This window comes from Loxodonta africana, chromosome 5 (genome assembly GCF_030014295.1).
Source record: "Loxodonta africana isolate mLoxAfr1 chromosome 5, mLoxAfr1.hap2, whole genome shotgun sequence".
NCBI lineage: Eukaryota > Metazoa > Chordata > Mammalia > Proboscidea > Elephantidae > Loxodonta > Loxodonta africana.
In genome coordinates, this window is record NC_087346.1 from 149,225,771 (window position 1) to 149,242,076 (window position 16,306).

General features: G+C 38.3%; 1 protein-coding gene across 3 annotated transcripts in view; it reads left to right on the plus strand.

Annotated features, from left to right (window-relative positions):
* Positions 1-16,306, plus strand: part of RAB28 (RAB28, member RAS oncogene family) — a 127,533-nt gene that overhangs the window by 33,228 nt on the left and 77,999 nt on the right. For all 3 annotated transcript variants that reach the window (XM_003411274.4, XM_003411275.4, XM_023549731.2), the window contains exon 4: positions 3,358-3,487. In XM_003411274.4, coding sequence (XP_003411322.1) covers positions 3,358-3,487 — 130 coding nt within the window. The remainder of the gene's footprint in view (positions 1-3,357; positions 3,488-16,306) is intronic.

The following is a 16,306-nucleotide window of genomic DNA, read 5'->3' on the forward strand; positions in this document are numbered from 1 at the left end:
ACTTGCTCTAGAATGTCAAGCAGCTAAAGCAAAAGGAAGAATTGATGAGGTAAAAGAACTGAACAGAAGATTTCAAAGGGTGTCTCTAGAAGACAGAGTATTTTAATGACATGTGCAAAGAGCTGGAGATGGAAATCCAAAAGGGAAGAACACACTCGGCGTTTCTCAAACTGAAAGAACTGAAGAAAAAATTCAAGCCTTGAGTTGCAACAGTGAAGGATTCCATGGGGAAAATATTAAACGACGCAGGAAGCATCAAAAGAAGATGGAAGGAATACACCGAGTCATTATACCAAAAAGAATTAGTTGGTATTCAACCATTTCAAGAGGTGGCGTTTGATCAGGAACCGATGGTACTGAAGGAAGAAGTCCAAGCTGCTCTGAAGGCATTGGTGAAAAACAAGGCTCCAGGAATTGATGGAATATCAATTGAGATATTTCAACAAACAGATGCAGCACTGGAGGTGCTCGCTCGTCTATGCCAAGAAATATGGAAGACAGCCTCCTGGCCAACTGACTGGAAGAGATCCATATTTATGCCTATTCCCAAGAAAGGTGATCCCACCAAATGTGGAAATTTTAGAACAATATCATTAGTATCACACCAAGCAAAATTCTGCTGAAGATTGTTCAGAAACAGCTGCAGCAGTGTATCGACAGGGAATTGCCAGAAATTCAGGCCAGTTACAGAAGAGGACCGGGAACCAGGGATATCATTGCTGATGTCAGATGGATCCTGGCTGAAAGCAGAGAATACCAGAAGGATGTTTACCTGTGCTTTATTAATTATGCAAAGGCATTCAGCTGTGTGGATCATAACAAATTACGGATAACATTGTGAAGAATGGGAATTCCAGAACACTTAATTGTGCTCATGAGGAACCTTTACAAAGATCATGAGGCAGCTGTTTGGACAGAACAAGGGGCTACTGATTGGTTTAAAGTCAGGAAAGGTGTGCGTCAGGGTTGTATTCTTTCACCATACTTGTTTAATCTGTACGCTGTGCAGATAATATGAGAAGCTGGACTATATGAAGAAGACCAGGACATCAGGATTGGAGGAAGACTCATTAATAACCTGTGTTATGGAGATGACACAACCTTACTTCCTGAAAGTGAAGAGGACTTGAAGCACTTGCTAAAGAAGATGAAAGACCACAGCCCTCAGTATGGGTTGCACCTCAACATAAAGAAGATAGAAATCCTCACAACTGGACCAATGAGCAACATCATGATAAATGGAGGAGAGATTGAAGTTGTCAAGGATTTCATTTTACTTGGATCCACAATCAACAGCCATGGAAGCAGCAGTCAAGAAATCAGGAGACGCATTGCATTGGGTAAATCTGCTGCAAAGGACTTTTTTAAAGTGTTGAAGAGCAAAGATGTCACCTTGAAGACTAAGGTGCGCCTGACCCAAGCCATAGTATTTTCAATCACATCATATGCATGTGAAAGCTGGACAGTGAATAAGGAAGACCGAAAAAGAATTGATGCCTTTGAATTGTGGTGTTGGTGAAGAATATTGAATATACCATGGACTGCCAAAAGAATGAACAAATCTGTCTTAGAAGTACAGCCAGAATGCTCCTTAGAGGCAAGGATAGCGAGACTGTGTCTTGCATACTTTGAACATGTCAGGAGGGATCAGTCCCTGGAGAAGGGCATCATGCTTGGCAGAGTACAGGGTCAGCGGAAAAGAGGAAGACCCTCAATGAGGTGGATTGACACGGTGGCTGCAACAGTGAGCCCAAGCGTAACAACGATTGTAAGGATGGCTCAGGACCGGGCAGCTTTTCATTGTGTTGTCCATAGGGTCGCTATGAGTTGGAACCGACTCGATGGCACCTAACAACAACAACAACAGTAAAATGGGGATGATAATACCAACCTTGCATGACCACTGTGAGGATTAGTGCAAAGACCTAGATACGTGTCTTATGCATAAGAAGAAGAAAAAAACAAAACAAAACAAAAGCATTGCTGTCAAGTTGATTCTGACCCACAGCAAGCTACAGGGCGGAGTAAAACTGTCCTGTAGGATTCCCAAGGAGTAGCTGATGGGTTCGAACTGCTGACCTTTTGGTTAGTAGCCAAGCTCTTAACCACTGCACCACCAGGGCTCCATCTGTTACATGCCCTCATTGCCGTCAAGTCAATTCTGACTCACAGTGACCCTATAGGACAGAGTAGAACTGCACCACAGGGTTTCTAAGGAGTGACTGGTAGATTCGAACTGCCAACCTTTTGGTTAGCAGCCAACCTCTTAACCACTGCTCTACCAGGGCTCTGTCTGGTACATAGTAGGTGCAAAAAAATCTAGTTGATCTTTATCATTATTACCTAAGAAATTGATTTAGATGTTGTTAGGGGCCAATGACTTTTAACTTATTTAGACTTGTATGCAGAATTTTGTATTAAGTGTTTGACCACAAACTGGATGAGAACCAAGAATGTGCTGTTGTTTTTTTGTGTGTATATACTTCTCCTCCTTCCCACACAAAATAATAGGATCTATTAAAAGGAATATGGTATATAAGAGGCAAGAAGCAATCCCTCTGTTATATTTGGCTTTGCTCAGGCTCTTATTACAGTATCATGTCCAGTGTTACATTGCTTGTTTTAAAGAGGATGTGAAAAAACTATATGTAGTATGTTCCGGGAAGAAGCAACAACTGTGATTAAAGGGGTAGAAAATAGGTCCTTTGAGGGAAGCTTAAGGAATTGAGTTTGTTTACTCTGGAAAGGAGACTGTAAAGGAGTTTCTTAACTATCTTCAAGTGTATGAAGGGTTATTATAAGAAGGATACTCTTAAGTTGTTCTCCAAATGCACAGAGGACCAAAAGAGGAAATTGGCTTATATCATTTGAGGAAAGTTGTGCTAAACACTGGAATTGGCTATCAAGGAATGTCATGAAGTCTTCATTTTTGAAAATATTTGAGAAGAGCCGCAGCAGATGGTTATTTATTGAAAAGTGTAAATGTTTGACTTTATGAAGGCAAGAGGGAGGAATATATATAGACCTTACAGTCTTTTCTTCTTCTAGGATATGATATTCTTATATTTGTTGTTGTTTATTAAGCATATCTCAGATATTTTATTACGTTGGGAAACCACTCACAGTTTTGATAAAATTAACCTTTAGCTTAATTTGCATCTTGATTGAATGAAATAATTCACTGTTATCTCTCTGCTGGTAATGAATTTAAATTGAAGTCAATTTATGTATAAAACAGTTCACATTTGTATTTTTACACTCTGCCTGACATAACTGAAGGATTATTCAGACCTAATCAGTATTAATGTATTTTTTCAAGTAGTGCATTACAAATGTTCTGTAACTCTTTTGTGACAGGGAATCCTCTTGGTATACGATATTACAAATTACCAAAGCTTTGAGAATTTAGAAGATTGGTATTCTGTGGTGAAGAAGGTGAGCGAGGAGTCAGAAACTCAGCCACTGGTTGCCTTGGTGGGCAATAAAAGTAAGTTATTAGTGCTTATTTATGTATAGTAAAGTTTATTTGGCTAGCTTGTAGTTTTTATTCCTGAAAAAAACATTTGATATTTAGAAGCATAAATAGATAACAGCTTTCCTTGAGTAAAAAATTCCTTGAGCAAATTGCTTGAGTAGAAAGTTCCTAGGGGTGCGTACAATCTTTTCAATGACGATTTTGATGCTTGGTCTGTCATAACTGCTCTGCTGCTTTGGCCAGTTCCTGTTAAGGTAAGTTCAGTTCTGACAGTGTGTGTTTTGGCTTCCTGTGCAGTCTAAGGAGGCCGCGTGGACTATGAAGAACAGCAGCACAGCTGCAGATTTTATGACCTTGTACTCAGCTTCAGCTCTGCCCCAGAGGTTTCGAGAGATACAGTTTATTAAATGATCCCCTATTAAGCAGTTTCAGTGTAGAGTTTTGTATGCGTTGGTCCTTGCTCCCATCTCTCATAAACTTCTTTTTCTGAATTTTTGGGATTTGTTCTGAAATACAGATCCTTTTTTTTTTTTTTTCTTTTGAGAATGTATTAGGAGGTGGAACAGTTCTTGGTCAAAAATGATGGATAAATAATTTTTGAGAACTGTCTCTTGGGCTGTGATACATAGCATATAAAAATCATAGGACTAAATTCAGTATAGGACTATTATTTAGTCCTGGAAAAGAAGACCTTAATAAGGGCTTTCAAACATATGAAATATTATGATATAACCTGATCTTCTCCACCTTGTTTGAGGTCAGGAAAAGAGAAAATGAATTCAAATTGTGCCATAGAGGATTTAGGTCAGGAAGCGTTTCCTGACGACAAGGATTGTTACATCAATACCCAGGCATACTATCCAGGGAATTATCTTTGCCAAAGGTCTTTAAAAGCATGATACTCTTTTTTTCCTCTGTAAATGTTTAGGAAATAGTCCTTCCTGAAGGACCAAACCAAGCTTTCTGCATTATGTGATTTTGCACACTTAGACGAACATTTGATAAATCCATGCCTTACTTTAAAATCATTGCAAAACAGGTGTGAATGCCATTTCCTAGAAGAGTTGAAAATACAAATATTATCATACTTTGTAGAAAACAGAATTACATATCACAAAATGGTTAAACTTGAGTAGAAGGCATAGTTTTTTTTAGGCTTTAGTTTAATTTTTTTCATGTTTTGAAAATTCTTTTTAATTGAGTATATCAGATGCTTTTCAGTTTATTAAAATTCCCCTATTCAAATCATAACTTTTGATGAGCTTAGGCTCTGCTTCTGAGCATAGCTTTTCATTTTAGGAGACCATCCCTCAGTCAGTTCTATGTTACATAATAAAGCATTGGCTTATATTATGGTAAAATTTGTGCTTCATTGGAGGCTTTTCCGTCACTTTTTGGAAATTATAGAGTAGGGGAGGGATGGGGGCTAGAATTTGTTTTCATTTCTTTCAGGATCTAATCTAACCACCATCTGGGGTAATGGTGCAGTGGCACATAATTATATACATTATGTTATGTGTTTATGCTATCCTGTGAGACATCCAACATTGGTCACTGTCAAAGACAGGATATCAGACTAGATGGGCTATTGGACTGCTCTGGTGGTGCCATTCCCAGGTTTTAAAGGCAAATATTTATATAAGTTATATGAATTTATGCAAAAAATTAATGCAGTGTTATGTTTGAGAATTTAATAGCATAAAAAAAATCAGGAGTTTTTTTTTCACTTTGGGCTTAGCTGTAACCCCTTTCTTGTATGTATTTATAATACTCTCTTTCAGAACAGGATCGTATAACAGAGTATGCAGTCACACGGAATGTTATATGTGTAAAATGAAGAGATTATAGACGTACATTTCCCTGGATATTATTTACTGCATAATCTGGCCCTGGCCCAATTTCATATGATCGTGTAATGAGAGACCCTGCCGCAGTTAAGGCTATTAGGGCTTTACCTCTGAGTCTCCTGAATATTTTACAACTTGTGTTTCCAAATTCATGTTCCCTTAGTATAGTATAGGAGTATGTACTCAATTTTTGTTTTAAGGATACAATCATATTAAAAAGCAATGGAATTAACAAAGACTTTACACATTTGTCAGAGGCAAAGCAGGAGAACCGTGATGGAAAAACGTCTGAAGCTGGATTATTTTGTCTAAACATAGCTATATTATGCCTAAGTGTGCTTTTTGTCATCATTGTGTTCTATTCTTGGCAACTTGAATAGAAAGCATATGTCTAAAAGAAATAGGCATAGGCTGTGAAAATATCGGTAGCCTTACTTAACTTTTGTCCAAAGCTTAGTTGAAGGAGAAGAGAGAAAGAGAATACACATTTCCATACAGTTCTGTGTATGTGAATCTGTTCCATACTCAGAGCTTATAATTAGCAGCTTATAAGGTCGTTAGCTTCTTAATAAAATATAGTAAATTCTTACAAATTTGGGCAGATGATAGAGGCTAGTCTCATGTAAGGAGCAATTAGGGGTTTATATTTGTAAAAAATAGAGTTTTATTATATTTCAGTATAAATAGTAACTAGATTAGGTTAATGACACGGCCAGCAGAGGAAGGGACTTGCTTTAATGAAATAGAATAATTCGTAATAGTAAATTATTTCAGTGCGTAATACTTGAAAGTATATGATACTTAAAATAAATTATTTTATTCCATATTTTTATTTTGAAAGGTTATAAGGCACTAATTAGTGTTCTTTCTTTGTACTATTTAGGATTTCTAAATGAAGTTTTGAATAGTGGTTAAGGTCCAGGGACTTTGGATTTAGACATACTTTGCTTTAAAGGAAACCCTGGTGGCGTAGTGGTTAAGTGCTACGGCTGATAACCAAAGGGTCGGCAGTTCAAATCCGCCAGGTGCTCCTTGGACACTCTATGGGGCAGTTCTACTCTGTCCTATAGGGTCGCTATGAGTCAGAATCGACTTGATGGCACTGGATTTGGTTTTAGGTTTTGGTTGCTTTAAAAGCCCTGTTTCTTCGCTTAACCACAGCATGATCTCAGGCAAGTTACTTTACATCTTTAAGCCTCTATTTCCTCATCCAGAAATGAGAACAATAATTTCTGTCTGATAATGTTAGTTTAAAGATTAAATGAGCTATTGCATGAAAAGCACTTAGCATGTGGTCAGAAGAGTTCAATAAGTATTAGCTATTACCATGAATCATCATAGTCTTTTCAAACTACTAAGTATAGATTCAACTTGAATTATCATATATTACCAATTACCAAAAACAAGAAAAGCACTTTCATTAAGTCATTCCAACTCATGGTGACCCACAAAGTTTTCAATGGCTGATTTTTTTCAGTAGGTTGCCAGGCCTTTCTTTTGAGGTGTCTCTGGATGAACTTTTCTGTTAGCAGCTGAGCACGTTAATGGTTTGTACCGCAAAGGGACTCCAAAGTACAAATTTGTTCTTGTTGTTGTTAGGTGCTGTTGAGTTGACTGTATCTCATAGCGACCCTACGTACTACGCAATGAAACACTGCCCAGTCCTGAGCCATCCTGACAATCGTTGCTATGTTTGAGCCCATTGCTGCAGCTACTGTGTCAGTCCATCTCCTTAAGAGTCTTCCTCTTTTTTGCTGACCACCTCCCTTACCGAGCATGATGTCCTTTTCCAGGGACTGGTCCCTCCTGATAGCATGTCCAAAGTACCTGAGACGAAGTCTCGCCATCCTTGCTTCTAAGGAGCATTCTGGCTGTACTTCTTGCAAGACAGATTAGTTTGTTCTTCTGGAAGTCCATGGTATATTCAGTATTCTTCACGAACACCATAATTTAAATGCATCAGTTTTTATTCTGTCTGTCTTATTCAATGTCTAGCTTTCACATGCAAATGAGGCTATTGAAAATACCACTGCTTGGGTCAGGTGACGTCTTTGCTTTTTAACACTCCGAAGAGGTCTTTTGCAGCAGATTTGCCCAATGCAATACGTTATTTGATTTCTTGACCGCCGCTTCCAAGGTGTTGATTGTGGATCCAAGTAAAATGAAATCCTTGACAACTTCAATTCCATTTGTGGTGGTGTTGCTTATTGGTCCAGTTGTGAGGATTTTTGTTTTCTTTATGTTGAGGTGTAATCCATACTTAAGGCTGTAGTCTTTGATCTTCATCAATAAGTGCTTCACGTTCTCTTCACATTCTGTAAGCAAGGTTGTGTTATCTGCATATTGCAGGTTGTTAATGAATCTTCCTCCAATCCTGATGCCCTGTTCTTCTTCATATAGTCCAGTTTCTTGGATTATTTGGTCAGCATACAGATTGAATAAGTATGGTAGAAGGACACAGTGCTGACAGACCTTTCCTGATTTTAAACCACACAGTAACGCCTTGTACTGTTGGAATGACTCCTCTTGGCCCATGTACAAGTTCCACATGAGCACAGTGAAGTGTTCTGGAATTCCCACCCTTTACACCGTTATCCATAATTTGTTATGATCCGCATAGTCAAATGCTTTTGCATAGTCAATATAATGCAGATAAACATCTTTCTGGTATTTTCTGCTTTCAGCCAAGATCCATCTGATATCAGCAGTGATTTCCCTTGTTCCACATCCTCTTCTGAATCCATCTTGAAATTCTGGCAGTTTCCTGTTGATGTACTGCTGCTGTAGCTATTTTTGAATGATCTTCAGTAAAATTTTACTTGCCTGTAATACTAATGATATTGTTTGATAATTTCCACATTCTTTTGGATCACCTTCCTTTGGAATGGGCACAAATGTGAATTTTTTCTAGTCAGTTGGTCAGGTAGCTGTCTTCCAGATTTCTTGGCATAGACAAGTGAGTGCTTACAGCATTGCATCCGTTTGTTGAAACATCTTAATTGGTATTCCATCAATTTCTGGAGCCTTGTTTTTTGCCAGTGCCTTCAGTGCAGCTTGGACTTCTTCCTTCAGTACCATTGGTTCCTGAACATATACTATATCCTGAAATGGTTGAACCAGTTCTTTTGGGAATAGTGACCCTGTGTATTTCTTCTATATTCCCTTGACGCTTCCTGCGTTGTTCAGTATCTTGCCCATAGAGTCTTTCGCTATTGCAAGTCAAGATTTGCATTTTTTCTTTAGTTTTTTCAGTTTGAGAAATGCCAAGTGTGTACTTCCCTTGGGGTTTTCTAACTCCAGACCTTTGCATATTTCATTGTAATACTTCACTTTGTCTCCCAGAGCTGCCCTTTGAAATCTTCTGTTCAGCTCTTTTACGTCAGCATTTTTTCTATTTACTTTAGCTACTCTTCATTCAAGAGCAAGTTTCAGAGTCTCTTCTGACATCCATTTTGGTCTTTTCTTTCTTTCCTGTCTTTTTAATGACCTTTTGCTTTTTTCATGTATAATGTTCTCCCTCAACTCATCTGACCTTCTGTCATTAGTGTTCAGTGCATCCAATCTATTCTTGAGATGGCCTCTAAAATTCAGGTTGGATATACTCAAGCTCCTACTTTGACTCTCGTGGACCTGTTTTAATTTTCTTTAGCTTCAACTTTTACTTATGAGCAATTGATGGTCTGTCCCGTAGTTGGCCCCTGGTCTTGTTCTGATGACATTGAGCTTCTCTGTCATCTCTTTCCACAGAGGTAGTTGATTTGAGTCCTGTGTATGCCATCCAGTGAAGAGGTATAGTTGTTGTTTTACGTAGTTGCTGTTCATGTTGTTGCAGAAGGTATTTGCAATGAATAATTCATTGGTCTTGCAAAATCCTGTCATGTGATCTCTGGCATTGTTTCAATCACCAAGACCATGTTTTCTAAGTACTGATCCTTCTTCTGTGTTTCCAGCTTTCACATTCCATTCACCAGTAATTATCAATGCATCTTGATTGCATATTTGATCAATTTCAGACTGCAGAAGTTGGTAAAAATCTTCAGTTTCTTCATCTTCGGCATTAGTGATTGGTGTGTAAATTTGAATAAGAGTTGAATTAACTCTTTTCATTGTAGGCGTATAGATATTATCCTATCACTGACAGGGTTGTACTTTAGGATAGATCTTGAAATGTTGTTTTCAATGATGAATGTGTTGCTATTCCTCTTCAATTTTTCATTCCTGGCTTTGTAGACCTTATGATTGTTTGATTCAAAATGGCCAATACCACTCCATTTCAGCTCACTAATGCCTAGGATATGAAACTTTATGCATTACATTTCATTTTTGATGACTTCCGATTTTCCTAGATTCATACGTCATACATTCCACATTCTGATTATTAATGGATGTTTACAGCTATTTCTTCTCATTTTGAGTTGTGCCACTTCAGCAAATGAAGGTCCTGGAAGCTTTATTTCATCCATGTCCTTGCATCCATGTCCCTACTCATATTGTGAGTCCCTTCTAACCTGAGGGACTACCTTGTGGCACTATATCAGAAAGAGTTCCACTGTTATTCATAAGGATTTCACTAGCTAATTTTTTAGAAGTAGATTGCCAAGCCCTTCTTCCTAATATGTATTAGTCTGGAAGCTCTGCTGAAACTGTCTACTGTGTGCGACCCTGCTGGTATTTGAGGTACCGTTGGCATCGCTTCCAGGATCACAGCAACACGTAGGCCACTGCAGTACAACAAAGTGATAGAAGAGTGGTAGAAAATTACCAATTCGTAGGACTGAAATAGATTTTTAACAAAAGTGGCCTGGACAAAATAGTTCTTGGAGAATTCCCTCTCACCATCTTATTCCTTGTTTTCTTCCAGATTGATTGTTTTCATACCATGTGTTGGGCAGTTCCATTCATTCAGTGCCATCTGTGTGTATTCAGCTCTCATTGTTGTTGAGTCGATTTAATTTGCTCAAAGGTTGAGCCAAAGGGGTGTGTAAGTAGGGATTGGGACCTGTCAACCTGTGGCTTAATTTTATTTTTTTCAGTTTGAACTTCAAATTTTCTGAAAAATTTGACTGCCTTTCTTTTGCTCTGCTTGGGTTTTGAAATTAATAAATAAAATTATGTTCAAATCTTCATGGAAAGTCTTAGCTCTTGAGGTAAAAATAAATTCCTGGTAGGTAACTTTCAAAGTGGGATAGAGGAGGAAGTTATTTACTTATTCCGTATGCATCACAGAGGTTCACCAGGAGTTTGATGATCTCTACAGCCCCATGTGGAGTCAGATGCCTGACAGGCTACAGATCCAGCTATGTAAGCATCCGGAAACAATTATTTTACCATATAAGGCAAATGCTGTAAGTAAGGGAGCCAAATCCACCAGGCCTAAAACGGTGAAACCTGTGAGAGCCAGAACTCGATGCGACTGCCTTGTTTTTCTGGGCCTCACAAGTTTTCTGTGACAGCATGCAGTCTTGCTATTTTTATTGCTTGTCTTAGTGGAAAATATTTCAGTTTTCCTTCTCTGATAGGTTTCTCTGCCTTATACACGTTCCAGCTTTCGCAGGTTTTACTGTATCTGGTTTCTTGGCCTTGAAAGGCCTGTTTTTCCAGAATTGGGGCATTCTCACTTATCAGAGCTTACGCTGTAGAGCCCAGGGCTTTTCAATTTATGTCTGTTTAAGGGCTTATTATGGATAGACCTGGTCATTGCCTAACACACGAACTATTATAATAGTTGTCTAACCTATATTCCTGTTCCTGGCTTTGCTCCCCTAGAATCCAGTACCCAAATAGCAAATCTTATTTTATGGCTCTTCCACTTAAAACCCTATAGTATTTCTCTTGACATGTAGAATGAAATCGAAACTGATAAGCCAGACTTACAAAGCTCAGTATGATATAGCTCTTATCTACCTCATAGACCTTATCTTCTGCTAGACTTCCTCTTGCCTACTATAAGTAAGGCACATTTGTCATTTTTTCTGTTCCTAAAACATTCCAAGTTCATTTCTGTCTCTGTGTTTCAAATGCTTTTCCCTCTCGTCTTTGCTTGGCTAGCTCCATTTCGTCATTCAGTTCTCATCTTAAATATTATCTTCTTAGGTTCTTTCTCGACCACTCAGTCTAAGCTAGCCATTCAGTCCCTTTCAGTCCTGTGATTCTGTTTCAGTTATCTGCCATTGCCACCTGATATTGTTTCTTGTCTTTTCTCACTAAAATGTAAGCTCCATGAAAGCTAAGGACCTCATCACTTAGAACAGTGCCAGAATGAATGAAAATGCTGAATGAATGAATAAAAGTCTTTTCATGAAGAGTCTGTTGAAATTAGAAGTGTTTATGGCCTGGGATGTGTTATTCAGGGGAAATGCCTTTCTTAATGAGGAAAAGAACATATGTAGGTATAGTGAATCCTATTAGGTGGACTTCAGGGCCAACTGGCCTCATGAATTCAACCCTGGTGATTAATGTCAGAGTGAGTTTCTTAGGAAATACATCAAAGTTATATGACGCTGTATCGTGTTTGTAATAAAATGTCATAGATTTTATGTCATGAGTTTTGGTTAGCTAAATATAAAAGATTTAGGAAGTTTGTTGCTTTTTTTCTTACTACTTTTACGTAATGTTAGAAACCTATACTTTTGACTTTTTATTTACGGTTTTTGTGTTTAATTTAAAAAATCAGAAATTTGCACTGAAGTACAGTTTTTTCTTTCAATGTTTTAGGCAAGGTTGAAGCTAAAATGAAAAGGATATTCAGGAATAATTTTTTTTAAAGATTAAAATTCAGTTCATGTTTTATATCCACATGGCATTTTAATTTGTCATTTTGTTTATTTTCTATCTTTAATCTGTTATGTTTTCCCACTATCTGCTCCATCAGCTAGTCTCTCCCCTGACAAGCTAACATTCTCAGTTGGATAGATGTAAACAGAAATTAACAGGGGTTGCATAGGAGCTGCCCTCTTCCTGATTTATAGTTTCTTAGTTAGTGGAGGGGTGGTGGTTATCACTAACTTGTATTGGGGGTAGGAATTACCATGCTCCAGTATAGAGTGGTTGGATGAATGATTTCTACTCTTAAAGATATTAACCAGATCCTTTCCCAAATAAAGACTAATAACTCAGATTTTTAAACAATCTTCATGACAGATGAGGGCATAGAGAAGAGTGCATCAACACTAATTAACAATGTTGACTGTATATTCTTCTTAACAGTGATTGATAGTTCTTGGAGTACTATCTTTGCCCAGGAAGTGATGTTTTACACTGGGAGGTTTAAAGGTTACGTTTTAATGTACCCCGTAAGTTGTGTTCCGTGAACTCAGTGGAAATGTATTAGTAAAACAAGTAAATTGCAAGTTGAATATTTTCCTGATACTTTCAATAAAATTAGCACAAGGCTTTTTAAAAGATTTCTTTATTCTTAGCAATAGAGGAATATAAGAGTGGTTATATGTCCAGCTTGAAAAACTTCATGAGAATTTACATGACTGTACTTGTCTATACTGTAACTCTGTTGAGTCTTCAGAAATTCCTATTTTGGCTGGAAAGTAGAAAGGTTGAAGTATGAAGTAGGCAACATTTATTTTGATTCTTATCCTGAAAGATTCTTACCAATTTCTATAAAATTCATCATCTATAACATTATACCAAAGTGAATATTATACCATTGTACTCAGATTGTTTAAAAGATCTTATAATTTATAAAGCATAAGGTAAAGATCTTTGAGAATTTGAAAAGTTCATTGTGTTTATACATTCTAAACTAAAGCATTTTTTAAAAATACTTGTGACTCTTTTTTGTTCCACATATAGTAATCTCAAAATATCTGATCCAAGTGTCTTTTTCAGATGTACCTAATATTTCTGTTTCTATTGCTTATTTTTTACCCTCTCTCTATACGTAATTTTAAAAATAGGGTTCTGGATATTCCTAGAAGATGCTTATAGTATTTCTGTGTATCTGAGTGAGAGAATGTCTTCGTTATCCAGTGGTGCTATAACAGAAATACCACTAGTGCATGGCTTTAACAAAGAGAAATTTATTCTCTCACGATCTAGTAGGCTACAAGTCCAAATTCAGGGTATCAGCTCCAGGGGAAGGCTTTCTCTATCTGTGGGCTCTGGAGGAAGGCCCTTGTCAGTCTTCCCCTGATCAAGGAGCTTCTCAGTGCAGAGACGCTGTGTCCAAAACAAAAAACCCAGCACCGTCGAGTTGATTCCGACTCATAACGACCCCATGGGACAGGGTAGATCTGCCCCGTAGAGATTCCAAGGAGTGCCTGGTGGATTCAAACTGCTGACCCTTTGGTTATCAGCCATAGCACTTAACCACTATGCCACCAGGGTTTCCAAAGGACACACTATTCTCCTGGCTCTTGTTTCTTGGTGGTATGACGTCCCCATGTCTCTATGTTCACTTCTCTCTTTTATATCTCAAAAGAGATTGGCTCCAGACACAATCCAGTCTTGTGTATTAAGTCCTGCCTCATTAACATAACTACTGCTAATCCTATCTCATCAATATATAGATAGGATGTACAACACATAGGAAAATCACATCAGATGATGAAAATGGTAGACAGTCACACAATGCTTGGAATCATGGCCCAGGCAAGTTGACAGAGATTTTTTGGGGGACGCAATTCAACCGATGAGAGAGTATTTTACAGCACTCAAAGTTGTTCTCTTATGTGATACTTTACATTCCTACTGTAGTTTCAGGATGTGTTGATGGTATTTCACATTTAATTGGTTGGGTTGTTGTTGCTAATTGCCGTCAAGTCAGCTTCAACTCATGGCAGCCCTATGTATCCAAAAACCAAACCAAAACCATGGCCTTGGAGTAGATTCCGATTTATAGCAACCCTATAGGACAGAGTAGAACTGCCCCATAGGGTTTCCAAGGCTGTAAATATATGTATTTTTAAACATTTTTTTGTGGTTTGAGTAAACTTTTACAGAGCAAATTAGTTTCCCATTCAACAATTTATACATATTTTGTTTCATGACATCAGTTGCAATCCCCTCAATCCATTCAGTACCCGCTTTCTTCCTGGGTTTCCCATTTCCATTAGCCCATCTTTCCTGCCTTCTGAATTTCGTTCTGGGGAAAATGCTGCCCTTTTGGACTTGTGTGCTTGATTGTTCTGAGGAGCATGTTCCTCAAGGGTGTTATGCACTTTACATACCTGTCTATTGTTTGGCTGAAAGGTGATCTCCTGGAGTGGGTTCAGTTCCAGGTTTGTAGAAGTCTAAATGCCATAGTTTCAGGGGTTCCACCAGTCACTATCAGACCAGTAAATCTGATTGTTTTTATGAATTCGAATTAAAATTTTACTGTGCTTTAAGTGAAAGTTTACACGTCAAGTCAGTCTCTCATACAAAACCTTATATATATATATATATATATATAAAACCTTATATGAACCTTGCTATATACTCCTAGTTGCTCTCGCCCTAATAACATAGTACATACCTTCTCTCCACCCTGTATTTCCATGTCCATCCAGCCAGCTTCTGTCCCCCTCGACCTTCACATCTCCCCTCCAGATAGGAGGTGCTTAGATAGTCTCATGTGTCTACTTGATCCAAGAAGCCCACTCCTCACTAGTATCATTTTCTGTCTTGTAGTCCAGTCCAATCCGTATCTGAAGAGTTGGCTTTGAGAATGGTTCCTGTCTTGGGTTTCTGTTAGCCCATGACCTCTGGGATCCCTGTGGTCTCTGTCAGATCATTAAGTCTGGTCTTTTTACTAGAATTTGGGGTCTGCATCCCACTGCTGGCCTGCTCCTTCAGGGATTCTCTGTTATGCTCCATCATGGCAGTCATCAGTTATAGTTGGGCACCGTCTAGTTCTTCTGGTCTCAGGCTGATGTAGTGTTTGATTTATGTGGCCCATTCTGACTCTTGGGCTCATACTTACCTTGTGTCTTTGGTATTCTTCATTCTCCTTTGCTCCAGGTGGGTTGAGACAAATTGTTGCATCTTAGATGGCTGCTTGCTAGCGTTTGAGACCCCAGAAGCCACTGTCCAAAATGGGATGCAGGATGTTTTCTCAATAGTTTTTATTATGCTGATTGACCTAGGTGTCCCCTGAAACCATGGTCCCCAAACCCCACCCCTGCTACTCTGGCCTTCGAAGCATTCAGTTTATTCAGGAGACTGCTTTTGGTATAGTCCAGTTGTGCTGACTTCTCCTGTATTGTGTGTTATCCATCCCTTCACCTAAAATAGTTCTTGTCTACTGTCTAATTAGTGAGTCCCCCTTTCCCTCCCTCTCTCCCTACCTCCTCTCGTAACCATCAAAGAATATTTTCTTCTCTGTTTAGACTGTTTCTTGAGTTCTTATAATAGTGGTCTCATACAATATTTGTCCTTTTGCATCTGACTAATTTCACTCAGCATAATGCCTTCCAGGTTCCTTCATGTTATGAAATGTTTCACGGATTCATTGTTGTTCTTTATCGATGCATAGTATTCCATTATGTGAATATACCATAATTTATTTATCCATTCATCCGTTGATAGGTACCTTGGTTGCTTCCATCTTTTTGCTATTGTAAACAGTGCTGCAGTGAACATGGGTGTGCATATATCTGTTTGTGTGCCAGCTTTTACTTTTCTAGGATATATTCTAAGGAGTGGGATTGCTGGATCGTATGTATGGTAGTTCTATTTCTAGCCTTTTGAGGAGGTGCCAAATCAATTTCCAAAGTGGCTGTACCATTTTACATTCCTACCAGCAGTGTATAAATGTCCCAGTCTCTCCACAACCTCTCCAACATTTATTATTCTGTGTTTTTTGGATTAATGCCAGCTTTGTTGGAGTGAGATGGAATCTCATTGTAGTTTTGACCTGCATTTCTCCAATGGCTAATGAACGTAAGCATTTCCTCATGTATCTGTTAGCTACCTGAATGTCATCTTTAGTGAAGTGCCTGTTCATATCCTTTGCCCATTTTTTAACTGGTTATTTGTCTTTTTGTTGTTG